This window comes from Salvelinus alpinus, chromosome 11 (genome assembly GCF_045679555.1).
Source record: "Salvelinus alpinus chromosome 11, SLU_Salpinus.1, whole genome shotgun sequence".
Lineage (NCBI taxonomy): Eukaryota > Metazoa > Chordata > Actinopteri > Salmoniformes > Salmonidae > Salvelinus > Salvelinus alpinus.
In genome coordinates this window covers 61,565,300-61,591,107 of record NC_092096.1, presented here as the reverse complement: position 1 = coordinate 61,591,107, position 25,808 = coordinate 61,565,300, and the positions used below count along the sequence as shown (strand labels likewise).

The following is a 25,808-nucleotide window of genomic DNA, read 5'->3' as shown; positions in this document are numbered from 1 at the left end:
TTCATGATGGGTAGTCTGCTGAAGACAGGTTAGTCTTTCATGATGGGTAGTCTGCTGAAGACAGGTTAGTCTTTCATGATGAGTAGTCAGCTGAAGACAGGTTAGTCTTTCATGATGGGTAGTCAGCTGAAGACAGGTTAGTCTTTCATGATGGGTAGTCAGCTAAAGACAGGTTAGTCTTTCATGATGGGAAGTCTGCTGAAGACAGGTTAGTCTTTCATGATGGGTAGTCTGCTGAAGACAGGTTAATCTTTCATGATGGGTAGTCAGCTGAAGACAGGTTAGTCTTTCATGATGGGTAGTCTGCTGAAGACAGGTTAATCTTTCATGATGGGTAGTCAGCTGAAGACAGGTTAGTCTTTCATGATGAGTAGTCAGCTGAAGACAGGTTAGTCTTTCATGATGGGTAGTCAGCTGAAGACAGGTTAGTCTTTCATGATGGGTAGTCCGCTGAAGACAGGTTAGTCTTTCATGATGGGTAGTCAGCTGAAGACAGGTTAGTCTTTCATGATGGGTAGTCAGCTGAAGACAGGTTAGTCTTTCATGATGGGTAGTCAGCTGAAGACAGGTTAGTCTTTCATGATGGGTAGTCCGCTGAAGACAGGTTAGTCGTTCATGATGGGTAGTCTGCTGAAGACAGGTTAGTCTTTCATGATGGGTAGTCAGCTGAAGACAGGTTAGTCTTTCATGATGGGAAGTCTGCTGAAGACAGGTTAGTCTTTCATGATGGGTAGTCAGCTGAAGACAGGTTAGTCTTTCATGATGAGTAGTCAGCTGAAGACAGGTTAGTCTTTCATGATGGGTAGTCTGCTGAAGACAGGTTAGTCTTTCATGATGGGTAGTCTGCTGAAGACAGGTTAGTCTTTCATGATGAGTAGTCAGCTGAAGACAGGTTAGTCTTTCATGATGGGTAGTCAGCTGAAGACAGGTTAGTCTTTCATGATGGGTAGTCAGCTAAAGACAGGTTAGTCTTTCATGATGGGAAGTCTGCTGAAGACAGGTTAGTCTTTCATGATGGGTAGTCTGCTGAAGACAGGTTAATCTTTCATGATGGGTAGTCAGCTGAAGACAGGTTAGTCTTTCATGATGGGTAGTCTGCTGAAGACAGGTTAATCTTTCATGATGGGTAGTCTGCTGAAGACAGGTTAGTCTTTCATGATGGGTAGTCTGCTGAAGACAGGTTAGTCTTTCATGATGGGTAGTCAGCTGAAGACAGGTTAGTCTTTCATGATGGGTAGTCAGCTGAAGGCAGGTTAGTCTTTCATGATGGGAAGTCTGCTGAAGACAGGTTAGTCTTTCATGATGGGTAGTCTGCTGAAGACAGGTTAGTCTTTCATGATGGATAGTCTGCTGAAGACAGGTTAGTCTTTCATGATGGGTAGTCAGCTGAAGGCAGGTTAGTCTTTCATGATGGGTAGTCAGCTGAAGACAGGTTAGTCTTTCATGATGAGTAGTCAGCTGAAGACAGGTTAGTCTTTCATGATGAGTAGTCAGCTGAAGACAGGTTAGTCTTTCATGATGGGAAGTCTGCTGAAGACAGGTTAGTCTTTCATGATGGGTAGTCAGCTGAAGGCAGGTTAGTCTTTCATGATGGGTAGTCAGCTGAAGACAGGTTAGTCTTTCATGATGAGTAGTCAGCTGAAGACAGGTTAGTCTTTCATGATGAGTAGTCAGCTGAAGACAGGTTAGTCTTTCATGATGGGAAGTCTGCTGAAGACAGGTTAGTCTTTCATGATGGGTAGTCAGCTGAAGACAGGTTAGTCTTTCATGATGGGTAGTCTGCTGAAGACAGGTTAGTCTTTCATGATGAGTAGTCAGCTGAAGACAGGTTAGTCTTTCATGATGAGTAGTCAGCTGAAGACAGGTTAGTCTTTCATGATGGGTAGTCAGCTGAAGACAGGTTAGTCTTTCATGATGGGAAGTCTGCTGAAGACAGGTTAATCTTTCATGATGGGTAGTCAGCTGAAGACAGGTTAGTCTTTCATGATGGGTAGTCAGCTGAAGACAGGTTAGTCTTTCATGATGGGTAGTCAGCTGAAGACAGGTTAGTCTTTCATGATGGGTATTTGGCCTTTAAAAAGTGAAATCGAAATGTTATTGATCCTTTAACAAGCACACAGCGAACGTCAATCACCAGAGAGTTATTCGAACAAGGCCAAGCTTGGATGAGACGGTGTGTGTGTCTGTGTGTGTATGGTACAGTTGAAGTCGGAAGTTTACATACACCTTAGCCAAATACATTTAAACTCAGTTTTCACAATTCCTGACATTTAATCCTAGTAAAAATTCCCTGTCTTAGGTCAGTTAGGATCACCACTTTATTTTAAGAATGTGAAATGTCAGAATAATAGTAGAGAGAATAATTTATTTCAACTAAAAATTTTTTTATCACATTCCCAGTGGGTCAGAAGTTTACATACACTCAATTAGTATTCGGTAGCATTGCCTTTAAATGGTTTAACTTGGGTCAAACATTTCGGGTAGCCTTCCACAAGCTTCCCACAATAAGTTGGGTGAATTTTGGCCCATTCCTCCTGACAGAGCTGGTGTAACTGAGTCAGGGTTGTAGGCATCCTTGCTCGCACACGCTTTTTCAGTTCTGCCTGTCACGCCCTGACCGTGGAGATCCTTTTTATGTCTCTATTTTGGTTGGTCAGGGCGTGAGTTTGGGTGGGCATTCTATGTCTGGTGTTCTATGTTGTCCTTGTTTTGTATTTCTATGTGTTTGGCCTGGTATGGTTCTCAATCAGAGGCAGATGTCTATCGTTGTCTCTGATTGAGAATCATACTTAGGTAGCCTGTTCCCACCTGTGTTTGTGGGTGGTTGTTTTCTGTTTAGTGTTTGTTTCACCTTTCAGGCCTGTTCGTTTGTCGTGTTTGTTGTTTTGTCAAGTGTTGCGTATTTTGTTAAATAATATGAACACTTACCACGCTGCACCTTGGTCCTCTGCCCACAAATCTTCTATGGGATTGAGGTCAGGGCTTTGTGATGGCCACTCCAATATCTTGACGTTGTTGTCCTTAAGCCATTTTGCCACAACTTTGGAAGTATGCTTTGGGTCATTGTCCATTTGGAAGACCCATTTGTGACCAAGCTTTAACTTCCTGACTGATGTCTTGAGATGTTGCTTCAATATATCCACATAATTTTCCTTCCTCATGATACCATATATTTTGTGAAATGCACCAGTCCCTCCTGCAGCAAAGCACCCCCACAACATGATGCTGCCACAACCGTGCTTCACGGTTGGGATGGTGTTTTTCGGCTTGCAAGCCTCCCCTTTTTCCTTCAAACATAACGATGGTCATTATGGCCAAATAATTATATTTTTGTTTCAACAGACTAGAGGACATTTCTCCAAAAAAGTATGATCTTTGTCCCCATGTGCAGTTGCAAACCGTAGTCTGGCTTTTTTTATAGCGGTTTTGGAGCAGTGGCTTCTTCCTTGCTGAGCGGCCTTTCAGGTTATGTCGATATAGGACACGTTTTACTGTGGATATAGATACTTTTGTACCTGTTTCCTCCAGTATCTTCACAAGGTCTTTGCTGCTGTTCTGGGATTGATTTGCACTTTTCGCACCAAAGTATTTTCATCTCTAGGAGACAGAACGCATGTCTTTCCTGAGCGGTATGACGGCTGCTTGGTCCCATGGTGTTTATACTTATAACGGCAGTCTATTTTGTCCTCCTCATCGGACGAGGAGAGGCGAGAAGGATCGGAGGACCAATGTACAGCGTGGTAAGTTTCCATGATTTAATAACATGAAAACAATATACAATTACAAAATAACAAAACATACTAACCGTCACAGTCCCGTGTGGCACAAACACTGACACAGAAAACAACCACCCACAAATCCCCAACACAAAACAAGCCACCTATATATGATTCTCAATCAGGGACAACGATTGACAGCTGCCTCTGATTGAGAACCATATTAGGCTGAACACAGAAACAGACAAACTAGACACACAACATAGAATGCCCACCCAGCTCACGTCCTGACCAACACTAAAACAAGCACAACACATAAGAACTCTGGTCAGGACGTTACAATACTGCGTACTATTGTTTGTACAGATGAACGTGGTACCTTCAGGCGTTTGGAAATTGCTCCCAAGAATGAACCAGACTTGTGGAGGTCAGACTTTTCTGAGGTCTTGGCTGATTTCTTTTGATTTTACCATGATGTCAAGCAAAGAGGCACTGAGTCTGAAGGTAGGCCTTGAAATACATCCATAGGTACATGTAAACATCTTACGCACTGGAATTGTGATACAGTGAATTATAAGTGAAATAATCTGTCTGTAAACAATTGTTGAAAAAATTACTTGTGTCATGCACAAAGTAGATGTCCTAATCAACTTGCCAAAACTATAATTTGTTAACAAGAAATGTGTGGAGTGGTTGAAAAACGAGTTTTAATGACTCCAACCTAAGTGTTTGTAAACTTCTGACTTCAACTGTATGTGTTTACATGCACAGCATTGTGTGTGTTTGTCTGAGACAGATGGAGAGAGTGAAATAGGGGATAGTGACAGGTTACATGACAGGTGGTGAGTTCAGATTGTGGTTGTGACGATGCTGAATTTTCCATCTCCTTTTAGGTCAGGCAGAGAGAGGGGCTGATTACACTGTGTATGAAAGAGCTGTTGGATTCCAGACAAATGGACATTCAGAGATACAAACTAAGAAAGGGCCAAGAGAAATATCCAGACACATACTCTCTAGTAGTATTTAAACTGTTTTGAACCAGCAGCTAGCTGTGATGTCATCACCAGTTAGTCTCAGGCAAATGAATGATGACGACCAATGGACGATGATGCAACCACAAGCAACATCAAGCCAGACAATAATATTCTGTTGAGCTGAAGACTGAGGCAATACCTCCAGTACTGTCCTTAATATTCTGTAGACATTTGCTCTGGCCAAAAGCCAGATCCCCTGATTCAACTGTATATCTTATCACCTGGACAAATGGAGATAACCAATTTGGAACAATTAACAGTATAACACATTCAAGTATATTGCCAGGAAACAGTATTTTTTTAAACATAGTTAAATGGAGACTACAATGAAACTACTTCTTGTTACTTTTTCTTGCATGAATGGGTGATCTGAGAGGCTCTGAATACAGAGGGGCAGGCAAAACGGTGAGAGAGGAAGAGAAAGAGAGAGGGATGGGGCCAAAACCAGTGCTAATCTCCTATATTCCTCTTTCAGCTGTAATCCTCACAGGTGGCTGGCAGCTGGCTGACGCTCCCTCCATTAACGGCCCTCTAATGATGCTAACTACTGGACCCAGTGCTAGGCTAGCGTAGCGCTACACCGACAACCACCACACAGCTAAACACACAGGGCCCGCTGCCAAAACTGCCTTAATTGCTGCAGTTGGTATCTTATTCTGTCCTGGAAATGGGTTCAAATAACAGCCAAGAAGAGGTTGTGTTGTTCATGGAGTGAGAACTCAATCTCGATGGATCCCTGTTTTTTTATTAGCGTGTGTCAAACTCACTCGTACTTGGAATCCAGTGGAGGCTGCTAAGGGGAGGATGGCTCATAATAATGGCTGGAACAGAGCAAATGGAATGGCATCAAACACATGGAAACCATGTATTTGTATTTGATACCCTTTCACTTATTCCGCTCCAGCCATTACCACAAGCCCGTCCTCTCCGATTAAGGTGCCACCAACCTCCTGTGTTGGAATCAATTGGGCCAATTGGGCTGTGATTCTTCTCGAAAGACTGATAGCCGGTAACATTGACCCTCCTCCCTTCTCCCCCCTCAGTCTCCTCCCCCCACAGGACCCCTCCCCCTCCAGAGAAGTTGCCCTCAGGCGAACATATCGACAGCCCTGCATCCCCAGGAAGACCAGGGATGTGCCCAACTCCACCTGCACCACCTCCTCTTCCACGTCTCCTATAAGCGCAGCCAAAACTGACCTCTATATATTCTCCTCAAGTAGTGACAGCAGACATAAAAATGGGTTGCCCTGTTTTAGAGGGAAGTACGTTAAAAATTACCTAAAAGGAGCAAATAAAAAGGAATAGCCGAGCGCTCTGCTGGGGACGAGACATTTGGAGTGCAGTTGTTGTCAGGGCTGTTTTCAGGACCTCAAAAGAGCGAGGCATCATGGTTTTCACTTTCAACTCAGGCATATTTGTATAAATGTTTAATGAAGTGTTGGTGAAGTTAGAAAAGTTGAATGGACATAGATTTTGTTTGCTTGGTTGGTATTCACAGTTTTGTACTCAACTGGTCGGTTATTGATGGTGATGAGGGGAAACTGTTATTATAAACCAGTCGTTTGCCAGAACGTTGAGTTGTCTGTATGGAGATGTCTAAAGTATTTGATTGGTAAACATAGCTGAATAAATATTTTGATCTAAAAGTTCACTTTTCGTAGGCTACAATTCATCTCAATTGATAGAACATTTTGAATATTTGAAACTATCGACAAAACCGATTCAATAGATACTCAAAATCAACCTACAGGTAAGGGAGAGTGGGCTAAGTTGAGCCATTTTTGACATTCAGCATCACTCCCTCAATGGAAAATGAGTATTATTTCTAACAAAGATGTCTACATCGATATACAGTGCGTTCAGAAAGTATTCAAAGCCCTTTGTTTATTCCACATTTTCTTTTTACAGCCTGAATTCAAAATGGATTAAATAGCTTTTTTTCCCTCACTCATCTATACACACTACCCCGTAATAACTAAATGAAAACATGTTTTTTGAAATGTTTGTCCATTTATTGAAAATGAAAAACAGAATTATCTCATTTATATAAGTATTCACACCCGAGTCAATACTTTGTAGAAGCACCTTTGGCGGCAAATACAGCATTGAGTCATCTTGGGTATGTCTGTATCAGCTTTGCACTTCTGGATTTGGGGATTTTCTCCCATTCTTCCTTGCAGCCAAAGAACTGTGTTCTGTCAAAGGGTTCTTGGGGACCTCCCTGACCAATGTCCTTCTTGACCGGTTGGTCAATTTGGTCAGACGGCCAGCTCTAGGCAGAGTCTGGGTCGTTCCATTTTTTTGATGGAGACCACTGTGCTCTTGGAAATGGTCTTCATACACTTCCCCAGATAGATACCTCGGAGATCTACGTACAGTTCCTTGGACTTCATGGTATTGTTTCTGCACTGTCCGTTGTGGGAGTTTATATAGACAGGTGTGTTTCTTTCTAAATCATGTCCAAACAGTTAAATTGCCCACAGGTGGACTCCATTTAAGTTTTAGTGACATCTGAAGGATGATCAAAGGAAATTGGATGCACCTGAGCTCAATTTGGAGGTTCATAGCAAAGGGGTGTGAATACTTATGTAAATTAGATTTATGTATTCCATTTTCAATAAATTAGCAAACATTTCTAAAAACACATAACTTTGTCATTATGGGGTATTGTGTGTAGATGTGTGTAATCTAGTTTGAATTCAGGCTGGTGATGCCTATCTACAAGCATTTCGGTGCACCTGCGATAACATCTGCAAAGCTGTGTTAGCGATCAATAAACTTTGAGTTGATTTGACATATATTTCAGGACGTTGTTTATCCATGGAAAATATCTGAACGCATGTAAACATTACAGTTTTAAAAACATAGCTTGTCCAAAACAAAGTGGTCTTTTGGCTAAACTTACCCGGGTATGGGGTAAGTTGAGCCGCAGGACAGGGTAAGTTGAACCATCTACAAATGTCTGTACTGAATGAATAATTACCACTACCTTTTTAAAATCATGTCTATCTTTATTTCCCAAACACAATTCAACACATCCATTTTAAGCATATGTTAACACAGGCTTAACACCTAACAAACACTTTGTACTTTTTAAAAACACTTTTAAGATAGGCCAGGCCCTGTTATTACCTCATATCCCAGTGATAATACCTTGCATTACACCTGGGAAGAAAACAATTCAATTTGCTCAACTTACCATTGGTTCAATCATTGGCTCAACTTACCCCATGGACATTGGTTCAATTTACCCCAAGGCAAACAAGGATGTGCTTTCATACTAGGTTTAGGACCTCATATTGAAGCTTATAGAGATCCCAACTGATGTATAGAACAATCTTAACAGTATCTACTTTGGTTGAGATACAAGCATCATGAAACCTCTAACACGATAAATACATTTCACTTTGTGAAAATCAGTTTTCTTTACCTAACTTGCTAACCACATTTTCCATGTGGTTTCTTTCTTCACAGACTCCATTAAAGGATGACCTCTTCGTAAATATTTGGTCAAACTATTAATTTTGTGTATGGTTTCCTAGAAACAAGGGTGGCTCAACTTACCCCTTTGGCTCAACTTACCCCACTCTCCCCTACTGTATTAAAAGAGAAAATAAAGAAGAAAATAATTGTCTGTTTTCTACCACCTCCAATCAGCCTGGATTAGAGACTAGTACAGTAAATCCCAAACAACCTATACACCCAGTATGAAGCATTTGTACTGTGGAAATGTAATGTTGTTCATTGTAACCCAGAGCAGGGCTGTTGGTTTGTGTGTGGTTCAGTGTGTATGTGGAGCAACAGATGTCAAATTAAAGATTGGAGAGCGTCGTAGCAACTCCAGCCAGGACTATTAGTCTAAATTACACTATAAATTAAATTAGTATCGGACTGTATCAGATCCAAATCGAGTCACTTGGCAAGACACTGATCTGTTTCCACAAAACTCCTGGCAAACACAGTTACAGTGTTCCTCAGTCGTTAAAACATTCATTATTATAATGGTTGGACATTTAATTATAAACACCACATCTAATGTATAAGTCCGTTATAAGGCAAATGGGGTATTTTTATCTATTCACACTGCATAGTAACTTCAATTGGACAGATTTCATGTCTGATTTCCTCCCCCACCCTGAGTAGTCTGGAGCTAAGGCAGAGCCTGGTGTTACATGTTAAAGAGTCCCCCTCTCATCGCAAATCAAATTAAGGTCAACTCACAGTGACTATGAACTGAAGGATATTTTGGTGTCTTGGAAATACTAATGAATAGACCCAGAACTTAACATTCTGTAGACAGAGGGAATTAATATGTCTACGCGCCTGGTGCCTTTCTGTCAAAAACTGACAATCTTCCCCCGAAGGGCCTGAGGGAGCCTTTAAAACAGACGGTTGCCGCCTTTTTACGTTCCATGAAAGGAAAACAAAGGCGTGTTTCTCTTCTCAGTCGGCGGTATCTCCCCTCCATCAGACTTCTGGCGGTGCACGTTTGATTCAGCCTGGTGGTTTCCACTCTGTCAGTGATCAAAGATGCCGCGCACACCCAGAACCTCACACAAAAGACGCGACTTTTGGCAATTAAATATTCAAAGAAAGTTGTTTTTATCCCCCGATTCTCTTGATTAAGGTTATGTTCGACTGGGAACGCAGACAGAATAGTCAAGAGTTGAGGTTTATCAGTTGTTTGACCCTACAAGGGCATGCATTTAACAATGTGTGGATATTATCAGTGGTGCAGTTGTAAAGTGGTCAGATAATATGCCCTTGAGACCTGTTATTAGAGAGTGGAAACAGTGCCGTCCCAGTGGTCAACCACAGCAACTGCATTCCCGAGCGACTCCCCTCTGAGCTGCGCAAACGCGACCAATCGTTAACGAGTAACGTCCCACCGTAGGGGACAGACCCGCCTACCGCCAGTGTTTAATCCAACTTCTTCCTTTCCTTTCCCCTCCTCCACTCCACTCCTCTACTCTTTCTCTCTCTTTTTTGTCTCTCTCCATCTACCTATCCCTCTATACCTACCTGTGTCTGTTGGGCCGTGCCCGTACCAGGTGACCATATCAGTGGATGGTATTTTGACCACTACTGGTTATACCCAGGAGGACTATACCATGTTGGGATCAGATGACTTCTTCTACATTGGGGGGAGTCCCAATACTGCAGACCTGCCCGGATCACCCGTCAGCAACAACTTCATGGGCTGCCTCAAAGACGTGAGTGTCTCTGGTTCAGTACTGGGGATCGAGGGGGGAATCAGGCACACACACACATACACACAGACATGCACATACACACACACACACACACACACACACACACACACACACACACACACACACACACACACACACACACACACACACACACACACACACACATATTTGCTCGCGTACACAAACTGTCCACACAGATGTGATGTGGGCGTGTGTGTGTGTGTGTGTGTGTGTGTGTGTGTGTGTGTGTGTGTGTGTGTGTGTGTGTGTGTGTGTGTGTGTGTGTGTGTGTGTGTGTGTGTGTGTGTGTGTGTGTGTGTGTGTGTGTGTGTGTGTGTGTGTGTGTGTGTGTGTGAGAGAGAGGTCTAGGACCTGCTTTTAGATGCATCATAACTCCCCCTATAAACAGGCTGGATATTGTTATTATCCTAACTCTAAGAGGAAGTAGACTGATAAATCCCCATAGTTGGTATGAACAAAAAATTTCCCCAATAAGGCTCCAAGCCACAACTCAACAAGCTGAGAGGAAGACCACTCCAATGCAATTACTTATAGAGGAACAGATGGGAATAGGACAGCAATACTTTCCTTATAAACGTTCTCTGATTGAATAAGTCATTATTGTTTCATCAGATTTAATGAATCATATAGTAATTACATTTTCATTGTTTTGGCTGCTATTTTGGAAATTCCCTCTTCAAATCATCCTCCCAAAGTAATCCTAGTCTTATGAAGATGCTGATGATGATACATTCAATTCCCAAACAGAGGGAAAGGAGGCAGAGGACAAGTAGAAATTAGGGAAAGGGAAGGTGAAGAAGCATAATGAGATACAAAGAGGGAAAAGGACAAATGAAAAAAATGGGGGAAGAGAGGATTCAAAGTAAAAGTGAGAAGACCGTGCAGACATGAATTAAGGAGAAATAAGAGAGGGGGGAGAGAGAGAGAGTGGAGAGGGAGAGAGGAAAGAGAGAAGACCGTGCAGACGTGAATTAAGGAGAAATACGAGAGGAGGGAGAGAGAGAGGGGGGAGAGGGAGAGAGGAAAGAGAGAAGACCGTGCAGACGTGAATTAAGGAGAAATACGAGAGGAGGGAGAGAGAGAGGGGGGAGGGAGAGAGGAAAGAGAGAAGAGCGAGTGGAGAGAGAGAGAGAGAGAAGGAGAGGGGAAAGAGAGAGGAGCGAATGAAGAGAGAGAGAGTGAGAGAGAAGGGGAGAGAGAGGAAGATAAAAGAGAGTGAGTAGAGGGAGAGGAGAGAGATAGAGGGAGAGGAGAGCGAGAGAAGGAAGGGAAAAAGAAAGAAAGAAAGAGAGAGAGAGAGAGAAATGTGCTGCTTTCAGACTGTAGGCCGTTTCATCCTGTTGGTCAATACTGTGGGCAGAATTACAAGTCTTGCGTCAGGGCTGTGGCTGTGCTTTCAAGTTCCCAGTGGCGCGAAAGGCCTTTGATACGCTTGGCCAGGAGCCTCCAGGAGCAAGATATCCAATTAAGGGAAGAAGAGAGATTGAGAGAGAGGAGTAAGTGAGATAGAAGAGAGAGAGAGAGAGAGAGGGAGTGAGAGAGGAGAGAGTGAGATAGGAGAGAGTGAGATAGGAGAGAGAGAGAGGATAGAGTGTGACTTGTATTGTTCTCAGGTAACACTGTGTGTGATGTGACTTGTATTGTTCTTAGATAACACTGTGGGTGTGTGATGTGACTTGTATTGTTCTTAGATAACACTGTGGGTGTGTGATGTGTGTTTGCATGTCTTTTTTGGTGAGAGTTTTTTTTTGGGGGGTGGGGGATGGAGTGAAATCCCCTTTGCTCTCTTTGCCCCATATTACTATCTGTCTTCCTCTCTGCCATCTCTCCTTCTCTCAACTTGAGACCTCTCTTTCCCCCATATTACCATCTGTGAAAGACCGGACCGCAACATTTGAAATGGTGTTTTTTACATTGGATAAAAGAGGCTAAAAAATGGTATCATATGCTACAATTGAGGAACAATGGGAAAGTAATTCTACTTTGAAAGTAGATAAACTTTTAACCTCACTTTTGACAAAATGGCCTTTGAATGTTTTGGTACACCTACTGGAGACCTCTGCTTTGTCTACACCCATTCAGCATCGTTCACACCCTCTTAAGCTTTAGCTCCACCCATCTCTTTAACCTCTACTGCCTCAGAAACCCGGATCCGGGAGCACCCCCCACCCCCCACACACTGATTAGCATAGCTAGCATAGCTTCACAAGTAGATAGTAGCATCTAAATATCATTAAATCACAAGTCCAAGACACCAGATGAAAGATACAGATCTTGTGAATAAAGCCACCATTTCAGATTTTTAAAATGTTTTACAGGGAAGACAAAATATGTAAATCTATTAGCTAAACACGTTAGCAAAATACACCACTATTCTAACTCCATCAGTTTCTTACTCCTTCAGGTGCTATCACCAATTCGGCTCAACTAAGATATTGATAGCCACTAACCAAGAAAAAACCTCTTCAGATGACAGTCTGATAACATATTCATGGTATAGGATAGTTTTTGTTAGAAAAAAGTGCATATTTCAGGTAGAAATCACAGTTTACAATTGCACCGACCATCACAAATCGACTAGAATTACTAGATAGAGCAACGTGTATGACCAATTTACTCATCATAAAACATTTCATAAAAATAGACAAAGCATAGCAATGGAAAGACCCAGTTCTTGTGATTTCAGACCATATTTCAGATTTTCTAAGCGTTTTTCAGCGAAAACACAATAAATCGATAAGTTAGCATACCACATGTGCAAACGTTACCAGAGCATCGATTCCAGCCAAAGAGCGCTATAACGTAATCACCGCCAAAATATATTAATTTTTTCACTAACCTTCTCAGAATTCTTCCGATGACACTCCTGTAACATCATTTTACAACATACATATACAGTTTGTTCGAAAAGGTGCATATTTAGCCATACAAAACCGTGGTTATACAATGGAAATAGTCACAACTCAAGCCTCAAAATGAGGAACGTCAGCTTTCAGAGTGATCTAGTTTAATCGAAAGCTAATCATATACTTGACTAAAAAATACAGGGTTGACAGGAATCGAAAGACAAATTAGTTCTTAATGCAACCGCTGATTTACATTTTTAAAATTATCCTTACTTTTCAATACAGGGTTCGCCAAGTGAAGCTATACCAAACAAAATGGCGAAATATGCGTTTAAAATATTTCGACAGAACAACGATTTATCATATTAAATATTGCTTACTTTGAGCTGATCTTCCATCAGATTCTTGGGCAATGTATCCTTTCTATGTTATAAACGTCTTTTGGTCGATAGATGTCCTCTGTCCTTCGAAATGTCCACCACCAACGACCGACACCCCGAAACGTTTCCAAAGCTAAAAAGTGCACGACAAATAAATTCCTCAGAATCGCACTAAACGGATATAAATTGCTATAAAACGGTTCAAATTAACTACATTATGATGTTTTTAACAACTATAAGGACTGAAAACATGACCGGAGAACTATAACTAGTTACATAACGATTTGGAATGAGGCAGGTCCGAAGTCCATCTTGCTTGTGGCGCGCGGAGAGAGAGAGAGGTCATCCCACGTTTTGTGGTTTTATATGGGCTGGGATTGTGCAATAGACTCCATTCAAAACGTGATGACGTACAGACACCCAGAGGAAGACGTAGGCAGTGTCGGTTTCTTCATAGCATTCACTGTCGCCTTAAAAACAGACTCCAGATCAGGGGTAAAAATTTCTGAAATCTGACCCCTGTCATGAAAAGTGCTGTAGATATTGTTCTGTACCACTCAGAGACAAAATTCCAACTTCTATAGAAACTAGAAGGTGTTTTCTATCCAATAATAACAATAATATGCATATTGTACGATCAAGAATTTAGCACGAGGCAGTTTAATTTGGAGACCCAAATATGCTAATGCGGAACAGCACCCCCTATAGTTCCAAGATAAGGTATGATCCAAGCGTTCTATCCTAACAACAGCAGTCAAGTTAACTGGCTAACGTTGGCTAGCTAGCTAGCTACTTCCAGATACAAATGAGAGAACAGCTCACTCTGACCATTTTGCTGGCCCTAGCAGAGCTGGTTAGGCTGGTTTCATGTTATCCAGAGCGTTAGTGACTGCGACTGTGCTGCTGGCAACAATGTGCACTTTTTTTGCGCACATTGCGCAGTTATTCTGCGCTCTGGCACACTCAGACGAGACTGCTCTGAAATCGGAGTAGATAGCCAGAGAGATTTTACCAGCTACATCTATCAACAGTTGTTGCAGCGACATCATTAACATTCTATTGAAAGGGTTACTTGTATAGTGGAATCTTTTAAGACATGTAGCTAGCTAGCTACCTAAACAATTAGCCATAATCCCAACTCATTACGTTATTATCCTGCATGAATCTGCAGGTAGCAAACCAACCAGGTTTAATGTTAGCTAGCTAACATTAGGCTATAACTAGCAAAGCAAATGGCTCTGAGATACTTATAATATTACTACACAGATCATACATGTAACATTAGCTAGCTGACCTAACAACAGCAGTCAAGCACCCAAGCTAAATGGCTAGCTAGCTTGCTATCTACTTCCAGACACAAATGACAGAAAAGCTCACTGACCATTTTACTCGCCCTACTGAAATGCATACTTGCATAGTGGAGTCTTTCGTTAAGACATGTAGCTAGCTAGCTAAACAATGAACCATAATCCCAACTCATGATGTTACTACCATCCATGAATCTGCAGGTACCTAACCACCAGGTTCAATGTTAGCTAGCTAACATTAGGCTATACCTCGCAAAGCAAATGGCTCTGAGACACGAATAATATTATGACACCGATCATACACGTAACGTTAGCTAGCTAGCTAACAGTACACTTTAACTTTAAATTAAAATGACTTTCTGACAAAATTGGAAACATGTAATATCTGAATATGTAGCTAGCTAGACTATCTTACCCATATACATGGATGGACGATTCTCCCTCTCTCACGGATGCCATTGTCATAACTCTCCTGTGACGATCTGAGGGATCAGGTTACAGTGGGTCCGCTCTACAGCATGCTCTCTCTAGAGGGGGAGAGCGCGAAGTCGGCTGTTTTATGGCGGTCATAAAATACGCTGCCTCGATGCTCTGTAGTGTTCGAGAATGGAATGTAAACTGTGGAACACAGAGAGACACTTGGTCAATCAAAAGTTTGAATAATTAAACAATATTTCTATTTTTGAGAATGTGGGAATTTTGAAGATGTCATCCGGAGACAGGTGTTTTCTCCATCTTCTTAGCTGTCACACTCTAATTACACTTATTTCAAAACTTGGTCCTCCAGAAAGTGGAGAGCAACACTTATGCAGTTCCACTACACAATATATGTTTTTTTAAAAGCTGCGTTAGACAGGATTAACTACACATACTGACAAGCTCAAATAAACAGAAGCCTGCTACATGGCAGACCAATCCGAACTCATCTCTCGGCATGTCCAGCCCTCTCATTATGTTCAGCTAATCATGGCTAGCGGGAAGGTTACTGCCTTTTTCTGTGGCTAAACCAACTAGGCTTGTAATTTAACAATTTTATTCGTATTTACAGATGGCATGCAAGTTTTTTTATTAAGTCACATGAAAGCTCACATGTTCCAGAAGGCATTTTGATTAAAAAAATATATGTATGTTCAAATGTCTCTCCTGTGAAGTAGTGACGCACAACATATACCTAGTTTCCTGAAATGAGTCTTCCCCTGTGCCATCTCTCCTTCTCTCAACATATGACCTTACTCTTGCCCTCTTTCACACCCTCCTCTCCCTCCTATCCCTCTCTCTTCCCTCTCTCTCCCCTCTCCCCCTATCCCTCTCTCTTCCCTCTCTCTCCCCTCTCCCTCTCTCTCCCCTCTCCCTCTCTCTCCCCTCTCCCTCTCTCTCCCCTCTCCCTGTCTCTCCCCTCTCCCTCTCCCTCCCCTCTCCCTCTCTCTCCAGACATGTGTGCAATTAAATCTATGCCAGTGTTGCTGATACACCAGCTATACCATCATGACAGCCAAATTAAAAATTGATTTCTTCGACTGATTCCCACACTAGCAGAAGGCCCCTCTCATCCCTCTCTTATTCCCGCTCTATCTCTCCACTGCTCTTTTGAGCCTCACCTTGGTAGGATGATAGGATCCCTCAAACTCTCCTCCCGCTCCGCCCCTCATTTCAGACACATTTTACTCAGGCACCTCAGCGGGTGGCCTTCCCAATTCGTATCTCCACAATGAGAAATTAGTTGAGAGTCGGATGATTGCCTGTTCGTGCGTAAGTGAGTGACTGTGTGTATGTGCGTGCAAGCATGCATGCGTGTATGTGTGTGCGTGGGTGCGTGTGTGTTTGGGCCTATGCGTTTGAGCTGGCTTGTAAGTAACAGAGAAACATCCATTGGCAGGAGTTGGTGATTAGAATGCAGTCTGGTTGCTGCTCTCTGAACACAGAACAGGAAGTAGCTGTTGAATACTGCTAAAACATCACACCTGTATGTAAACTACAACACTTAGAGGCAACACAATTATTATTCCTCTTCAAAATGATCCTCGTCGGTTTTCCTGAAGAAAATAACATTGACACTTACAACAACCCACTTAAACACACACAAGGAAATGTTATGACATTTTGGCTAACATCCTCTCTCTCTCTCTCTCTCTCTCCCTCTCCCTCTCCCTCTCCCTCTCCCTCTCCCTCTCCCTCTCCCTCTCTCTCAATTCAATTCAATTCAAGGGGCTTTATTGGCATGGGAAACATATGTTTACATTGCCAAGTAAGTCAAATGGATAAACAAAAGTGAAATAAACAATAAAAAATGAACAGTAAATATTACACTCACACAAGTTCCAAAATAATAAAGACATTTCAAATGTCATATGTCCATATACAGTGTTGTAACGATGTGCAAATAGTTAAAGTACAAAAGGGAAAATAAATTAACATTAATATGGGTTGTATTTACCGTGGTGTTTGTTCTTTACTGGTTGCCCTTTTCTTGTGGCAACAGGTCACAAATCTTGCTGCTGTGATGACACACTGTGGTATTTCACCCAATAGATATGGGAGTTTATCAAAATTAGATTACATTTATTTTTATTTTTGGGTCTGTCTAATCTGAGGGAGATATGTGTCTCTAATATGGTCATACATTTGGCAGGAGGTTAGGAAGTGCAGCTCAGTTTCCACCTCATTTTGTGGGCAGTGTGCACATAGCCTGTCTTCTCTTGAGACCCAGGTCTACCGACCTTTCTCAATAGCAAGGCAATGCTCACTGAGTCTGTACATAGTACAAAACGTTCCTTAATTCTGGGTCAGTCCCAGTGGTCAGGTATTCTGCCACTGTGTACTCTCTGTTTAGAGCCAAATGGTATTCCAGTTTGTTCATTTTTTTTGTTAATTCTTTCCGATGTGTAATTATCTTATTGTTTTCTCGTGATATGGTTAGGTCGAAATGTTTTGCTGTCCTGGGGCTCTGTGGGGTCTGTTTGTGTTTGTGAACAAAGCCCCAGGACCAGTTTGCTTAGGGGACTCTTCTCCAGGTTCATCTCTCTGTAGGTGATGGCTTTGTTATGGAAGGTTTGGGAATCGCTTCCTTTTACGTGGTTGCAGAATTTAACGTCTCTTTTCTGGATTTTGATAATTAGCGGGTATCGGTCTAAATTTGCTCTGCATGCATTATTTGGTATTTACGTTGTACGCAGAGGAATATTTTGCAGAATTCTGCATGCAGAGTCTCAATTTGGTGTTTGTCCCATTTTGTGAATTCTTGGTTGGTGAGCAGACCCCAGAATGTCACAACCATAGAGGGCAATGGGTTCTATAACTGATTCAAGTATGTTGAGACAGATCCTAATTTGTACATCAAATTTTATGTTCCTTTTGATGGCATAGAATGCTTTTCTTGCCTTGTCTCTCAGCTCGTTCACAGCTTTGTGGAAGTTACCTGTGGCGCTGATGATTAGGCCGAGGTATGTATAGTTTTTTGTGTGCTCTAGGACAATGGTGTCTAGACGGAATTTGTATTTGTGTTCCTGGAAACTGGACCTTTTTTGGACACCATTATTTTTGTCTTACTGAGATTTACTGTCAGGGCCCAGGTCTGACAGAATCTGTGCAGAATATATAGGTGCTGCTGTAGGCCCTCCTTGGTTGGGGACAAAAGCCCCAAATCATCAGCAAACAGTAGACATTTGACTTCAGATTCCAGTAGGGTGAGTCCGGGCGCTGCAGACTGTTCTAGTGCCCTCACCAATTCTCTCTCTCTCTCACACACACACAATCACACACACAAACACCCCCCCCCCTCCACCCACCTATCACGAGGTCCCCAGCGCCTAGGAGTGTCAGTGAAAGTGATTATGTCTGCGGCAGGCTGGCTGCTTGCTGGACTGCAGCAGCGGCTGCTTTGGTTGTCCGAGTTTCTCAATGACAAAACAAATCAGTCCAGTCACCCTGAAGAAGAGGAATGGCCCAGCGAGAGTGCTAGCCGTCAGAACAGTGAAAACCCTAAGCCGATACACGTCATCGATTCAGACAGACATTCTGGCAAAAGTTATTGGCTAAAGTCGTTAAATAACTTCAGGAAAGTGATAAAAGGGTTATCTTAGTATTAACCTTAGAAATAATGTTCAGACGGACACAGAGGCTGTCTTACCACTAAACTCGCTGAAGTTCATTGAAAGTTTGATTATCGCCCTTGTACTTTACTGTACTGTAATGTCTACAGACCTCACACTGACTTGTAAAAGAAGTGATTCCTGAAATGTGTCTCTTTATAAAGCCAGCCACCCTCTTACAGGCTGTGTTATAATAGCGCCAGACAGGAATTGTCTCATAGCCCGCTTGGCTGAAAGAAGGCTTTCATCACTGTCTGTGTCCCCTGACTCGCTCGGTCTGGCATCTCAGACATCACAATACCAGCATTGTGAGGGATCGTCCTCATCCTTGTCTCCTTCTTTTTCTTGTCCTTCCCTCACTCTGTATCTAACACCTCGAGTTAAGTCTGCTGTGGCTGGCTCGTTGACTGCCAAAACAGTGTTAGCATAGCTTATTAGCCTCGCTAATCCATCCTAATGACGAGATTGTGAAGTCCACAGGGCAGAAGTTGTATCCCCAACCTCTGGAGTTTAGCTGCCAGAGTTCAGACCTGGGTTCAATTAGTATTTGTTTTCTATTAAATACTTTGGCTGGGCTTTCCTGAGCTATGTCTGGTGCAATAAAATCAATGAAATGGTCCCGGAAGTGCAAACGCCTGCCTGTGTAGCACTCAGGGTAGGCTCAATCAAACGCTCAGTGAGTTAGCCAAGCCTGCTGTAACTATGAAAAAGAGAAACAAATAGGTCAGTTTCACGGTAGGTAGAGCTATGGAGGAGAGGGAAAGGAGAGATTTGCTGCTTGCAGAGATTTGCTGCTTGTATTAAATGTTGAAATGGGAGAAGTGAGTTGAGGAACTCTCCAGTAGTCATGTTTAATTATTTCTAAGACGTTGGGGGGTAGTGAAGACATCAGTGAAATAACACATATGGAATCATGTAGTAACCAAAAAAGTGTTAACATTTTTTATTGTTTTATTTACCGTTTATTTAACTAGGCAAGTCAGTTAAGAACAAATTCTTATTTACAATTTTTTATTTTATTTATTTTTATTTCACCTTTATTTAACCAGGTAGGCCTCATTTACAACTGCGACCTGGTCAAGATAAAGCAAAGCAGTGTGACAAAAACAACAACACAGAGTTACACATAAATAAATGTACAGTCAAAAACACAATTTTTTGGGGGGGAAGAAATCTATGTACAGTGTGTGCAAATGTAGAAGAGTAGGGAGGTAGGCAATAAATAGGCTACAGAGGTGAAAAATAATTACAATGTAGCATTAATACTGGAGTGATAGATGTGCAGATGATGATGTGCAAGTAGAGATACTGGGATGCAAAAGAGCAAGAGGATAAATAACAATATGGGGATGAGGTAGTTGGGTGTGCTATTTACAGATTGGCTGTGTACAGGTACAGTGATCGCTAAGCTGCTCTGACAGCTGATGCTTAAAGTTAGAGAGGGAGATATAAGACTCCAGCTTCAGAGATTTTTGCAATTCGTTCCAGTCATTGGCAGCAGAGAACTGGAAGGAAAGGTGGCCAAAGGAAGTGTTGGCTTTGGGGATGACCAGTGCAATATACTTGCTGGAGCGCGTCTACGGGTGGGTGCTGCTATGGTGACCAGTGAGCTGAGATAAGGTGGGGCTTTACCTAGCAAACACTTATGGATGACCTGGAGCCAATGGGTTTGGTGACGGATATGTAGTGAGGGCCAGACAACGAGCGTACAGGTTGCAGTGGTGGGTAGTATATGGGGCTTTGGTGATAAAACGGATGGCACTGTGATACACTACATCCAGTTTGCTGAGTAGAGTGTTGGGGGCTATTTTGTAAATGACATCGCCGAAATCATGGATCGGAAGTATAGTCAGTTTTACGAGGGCGGCATGAGTGAAGGAGGTTTGTTGCGAAATAGGAAGCCGATTCTAGATTTAATTTTGGATTGGAGATGCTTAATGTGAGTCTGGAAGGAGAGTTTACAGTCTAACCAGACACCTAGGTATGTCCTACATTGAAGGCCTACCAAAAGGCCTCCTGTAGGGATGGGGGCTGGGATAATTTTTTAAATATAAATATAGGACAAAACACACATCACGACAAGAGAGACATCACACCACTACATAAAGAGAGACCTAAGACAACAACATAGCATGGTAGCAACACATGACAACACAGAATGGTAGCAACATGACATGACAACATGTTAGCAGCACAAAACATGGTACAAACACTATTGGGCACAGACAACAGCCCAAAGGGCAAGAAGGTAGAGCCAAAAAAACATCACGCGAAACAGCCACAAATGTCAGTAAGCGTGTCCATGATTGAGTCTTTGAATGAAGAGATGGAGATAAAACGGTCCTGTGTTTTTTGCAGCTCGTTCCAGTCGCTAGCTGCAGTGAACTGAAAAGAGGAGTACTCAGGGATGTTTGTGCTTTGAGGACCTTTAACAGAATGTCAAAATATATCTTAGATTTTATATTCTTCAAAGTAGCCACCCTTTCCCTAGATGACAGCTTTGCACACTCTTGGCATTCTCACAACCAGCTTCACCTGGAATGCTTTTCCAACACTCTTGAAGGAGTTCCCACATATGCTGAGCACTTGTTGGCTGCTTTCCCTTCACTCTGCCGTCCAACTCATCCCAAACCATCTCATTTGGGTTGAGGTCAGTTGATTGTGGAAGCCAGGTCATCTGTTGCAGCACTCCATCACTCTCCTTCTTGGTCAAATAGCCCTCACACAGCTAGGAGGTGTGTTGGGTCGTTGACCTGTTGAAAAAGAAATGATAGTCCCACTAAGCGCAAACCAGATGGGATGGCATATCACTGCAGAATGCTGTGGTAGCCCTGCTGGTTAAGTGTTGCTTGAATTCTAAATAAATCACTGACAGTGTCACCAGCAAAGCACCCTCACACCATCATACCTCCTCCTCCATGCTTCACGGTGGGAACCACACATGCAGAGATTATCCATTCACCTACTCTGTGTCTCACAAAGACACGGCGATTGGAACCAAAAATCTACAATTTGGATCCATCAGACCAAAGGACAGATTTCCACCGGTCTAGTGTCCAATGATCGTGTTTCTTGACTCAAGAAAATCTCTTCTTGTTATTGGTGTCCTTTAGTAGTGGTTTCTTTGCAGAATTTTGACCATGAAGGCCTGATTGATGCAGTCTCCTCTGAACAGTTGATGTTGAGATGTGTCTGTTGCTAGAACTCTGTGAAGCATTTATTTGGGCTGCAATTTCTGAGGCTGGTTACTCTAATGTACTTATCCTCTGCAACAGAGTTACTGTAACTCTGGGTCTTGTCCTGGAAATTCATACTGAGAGAGACTTTGTTATTTCTTCAAACAATCATCTTTATTTAATATAAATTAATTATTGCAATAATGAGACTAGTCAACCCCACAGTCTTGACTGTTGGCCCAAGTAGCCTAACCTTTACACAAATGCAGCGTTCTTTATAAGGTGGTCTAAGAATGCTTAGTCATGGTTGGTTCCACCCCTCCCATGCAGATTGGGGCAACATAAACCACTCTGGGTTCATCCTGTTGTTATCTGCACGGGGGTGTTGTCTTAACCCCACCCTGGCTTAGTTTCCCAGATGCAAGGATTATTTTGAGACAATGAGGGATCCTAAACTATCTATACTCCTAAACTATCTCTAGTAAAACACAATCTTGTCTATGTAATGCAGTCTTTAACTCATTTGTCAGCTCAAGCCATCTCTAATAACCATATGCCCAGATTAGCTGCAGGGAACTAGAGTGGAGACCATAAAAACACAGCATTAGTAGGTCAGAAATGTCTTACTATTAGTTCAATATTAATTGTTAACCATTCATATCAAATAAATCAGGTAAGTACGGAATTTTTCTCTCACAGTCTTCCTTTCCTGTGGCGTTCCTCATGAGAGACAGTTTCATCATAGCGCTTGATTGTTTTCGCGACTGCACTTGAAGAAACTTTCAAAGTTCTTGAAATTTTCCGTATAAACTGGCTTTCCGTTCCTAAGGTAATGATGGACTATCGTTTCTGTTTGCTTATTTAAGCTGCTCTTGCCATAATATGGACTTGGGTCTTTTACCAAATAGGGCTATCTTCTGTATACCACCGCTACCTTGTCACAACACAACTGACTGGCTCAAACGCATTACGAAGGAAAGAGATTCCACAAACCTTCAACAAGGAACACTTGTGGGGTCATAGAGTAAAACGGAGAACACCATCGTGTTTGTGAGAATCTGCCATTTCCACAATGGGGTGGTTTGTAAGTCAAACCGTTCGGACGCTACAGATGTTTTCGTGAGAAGACTGATTTCCGGGATGTCTCCTGGTCTGACAAACACCGCTCTAGCTCTGGCAACTTCACCGCAGATGCGGAAGTTGCTGGTGATTTCTTTGTTATGTAACTTAAATTTACACACCGGTGCGTCAATTGACTCTAGGGGGTTTTAAAATCATTTCAGTGAACCCTGAGATTTTAGCTGGTCCATTTTTGTTGCTGACTGCAGTATCTCTGCACTGCCTTGATACGACAGAAGAAATTGGAGCCTGTGCTTGGACTGGGAATCTTTCTAACACGACTCTAAAAGCACTACTTTCAGGGGACAGTGTTTGGGCTTGTGTGTGTGTGTGTCTAGGAGCCTGCGTGTGGTCAATGTGGTTTGTGTGTGTGTGTGTGTGTGTGTGTGTGTGTGTGTGTGTGTGTGTGTGTGTGTGTGTGTGTGTGTGTGTGTGTGTGTGTGTGTGTGTGTGTGTGTGTGTGTGTGTGTGTGTGTGTGTGTGTGTGTGTGTGTGTGTGTGTGTGTGTGCGTTAAGAGCTGTGGTAAGACTGGGTGTGGGCTCTGGGACAAGAGCCCACTCTCTTGTTGTCTCTTCACCCTGTGTCGAAGAGGTGTTTTCAGATAGCGGTTTCACAGTGTGCCACCTTTCCAGCATCTATCCGATGACAGCAATCATCATGGTCTATGTACCTATCAGAAAGAGCTGCAGGAAAAAAATACACCCGAAGACAGCTTAACACACTATCCAGAGCTTTAACACCTAATACTTTACATTATGAATGGAGACACCCAGGACAATGTAGACCGTTTTTATCATCAAGTCTGTCAGGAATTTGCATTAGTCTGTAGGCGTCTAGTTTATCCCTTGTTTTATTCCCTTCATCCTGCAACTTGAGATCTCCCAGAGTGCCATTGTGAATAATTGAGTTTGCTAAACTATGAGTCATATTCACACAAACAAATGCCACACTTCTTTTAATGTCTACGGTTAGTCCTTTGAAAATTCTAGGCATAGAGACCTTGAGATGCTAAATTCAACGTGAAGGGAGTGAAGTGTATTTTGAATTGTAAAGCAGTGTAAACTATCATGGACACATTTTCTTTCCAAGAAATCCAAAGAAAAGCTAGACAGCATCAGTATTCAAAGACTAGTGTGTTATATATTTATTCGCATTCAAAGTCCCTGATGCATTGTTGGGCGTAGTCTTTGTCAAACCTATCAATATAAAACTAAGTAGTAGGCCTTTGTATGCATAATTTATCTTTCCCACATTCATGTGGGGTCTATGATTGCTAGCACAGCATACAGAAGGTAAACATCAGCTGACAATACTAAAACCAAATTGTTTCTATCGCCTTCCCCCTTTCCCTGTAGGTGGTGTACAAGAATAACGACTTCAAGCTAGAACTCTCCCGGCTAGCCATCGAGCGGGACCCTAAAATCAGCCTGAACGGAGATCTTGTTTTCCGCTGTGAGGATGTGGCCGCCCTGGACCCCGTCACCTTTGAGTCCCCAGAGTCCTTCATCGCCCTGCCCAAGTGGAACACCAAGAAAACAGGCTCCATCTCCTTCGACTTCCGCACCACAGAACCCAGCGGCCTGCTCCTGTTTAGCCACGGGCGCACCCAGGGTCCTAAAGAGCAGAAACCAGGTAGGGACATGAAGTCAGACTACTTTGCCATGGAGCTGTTGGATGGGTTTCTCTACCTGCTAATGGACATGGGATCTGGGAGTATCAAGCTGAAGACCAGTAATAAGAAGGTGAACGACGGGGAGTGGTGCCATGTGGACTTCCAGAGGGAAGGGAGGAAAGGTGAGGATATGAACATCTATAAAGCAGTACATTAGTACTTTTCTACGTTTATGACATATTCATGTACAAGCTAGGAAGCCATTGTAACAACTATACATATTTCCAGGTACTCTTATGTTGCGGAGATGTACACATAAATACAGACTATGTACTGTATACCAGTGGAGGATTCTGAGGGGAGGACGGCTCATAATAATGGCTGAAACGGAGCAAATTAAATGCCTTCAAACACATATACACCATATGTTTGATGAATTTGATACCATTCCACTTATTCCGCTCCAGCCCGTCCTCCCCAATTAAGGGGCCACCAACCTCCTGTGATGTATACTCATTCTCCGTCATCCACCTGTTCTATTTCTTATCTTCCTGTCCTTCAGTCCTGTCTAAAAGCGGTTCCACACACCTTTCCACCCCTTCTGCCTGCCTCTCTCTGTCCTGTCTTAAATCTGTTCTACACACCTCTCAGCCCTCTCTGCCTGCCTCTCTCTCAGTCCTGTCTGAAAGCTGTTCTACACACCTCTCAGACCTCTCGGCCTGCCTCTCTCTCAGTCCTGTCTTAAAGCTGTTCTACACACCTATCAGCCCTCTCTGCCTGCCTCTCTCTCAGTCCTGTCTTAAAGCTGTTCTACACAACCCCCATCCCTCTCTGCCTGCCTTTTCCTCAGTCCTGTCTTAAATCTGTTCTACACACCTCTCAGCCCTCTCGGCCTGCCTCTCTCTCGGTCCTGTCTTAAAGCTGTTCTACACACCTCTCAGCCCTCTCTGCCTGCCTCTCTCTCGGTCCTGTCTTAAAAAGCTGTTCCACACACCTCTCCACCCCCTCTGCCTGCCTCTCTCTCGGTCCTGTCTTAAAGCTGTTCTACACACCTCTCAGCCCTCTCTGCCTGCCTCTCTCTCGGTCCTGCCTTAAAGCTGTTCTACACACCTCTCCACCCCCTCTGCCTGCCTCTCTCTCGGTCCTGTCTTAAAGCTGTTCTACATACCTCTCAGCCCTCTCTGCCTGCCTCTCTCTCAGTCCTGTCTTAAAGCTGTTCCACACACCTCTCCACCCCCTCTGCCTGCCTCTCCCTCAGTCCTGTCTTAAATCTGTTCTACACACCTCTCAGCCAT

The 25,808-nt window shown here is 42.8% G+C and overlaps 1 protein-coding gene across 15 annotated transcripts in view; it reads left to right on the top strand.

Moving 5' to 3' along the window:
• The window catches only part of LOC139534958 (neurexin-2-like), a 1,135,712-nt gene that overhangs the window by 543,214 nt on the left and 566,690 nt on the right, over positions 1-25,808 (top strand). For all 15 annotated transcript variants that reach the window (XM_071334534.1, XM_071334530.1, XM_071334533.1 and 12 more), the window contains 2 exons: positions 9,802-9,963; positions 24,257-24,695. In XM_071334534.1, coding sequence (XP_071190635.1) covers positions 9,802-9,963; positions 24,257-24,695 — 601 coding nt within the window. The remainder of the gene's footprint in view (positions 1-9,801; positions 9,964-24,256; positions 24,696-25,808) is intronic.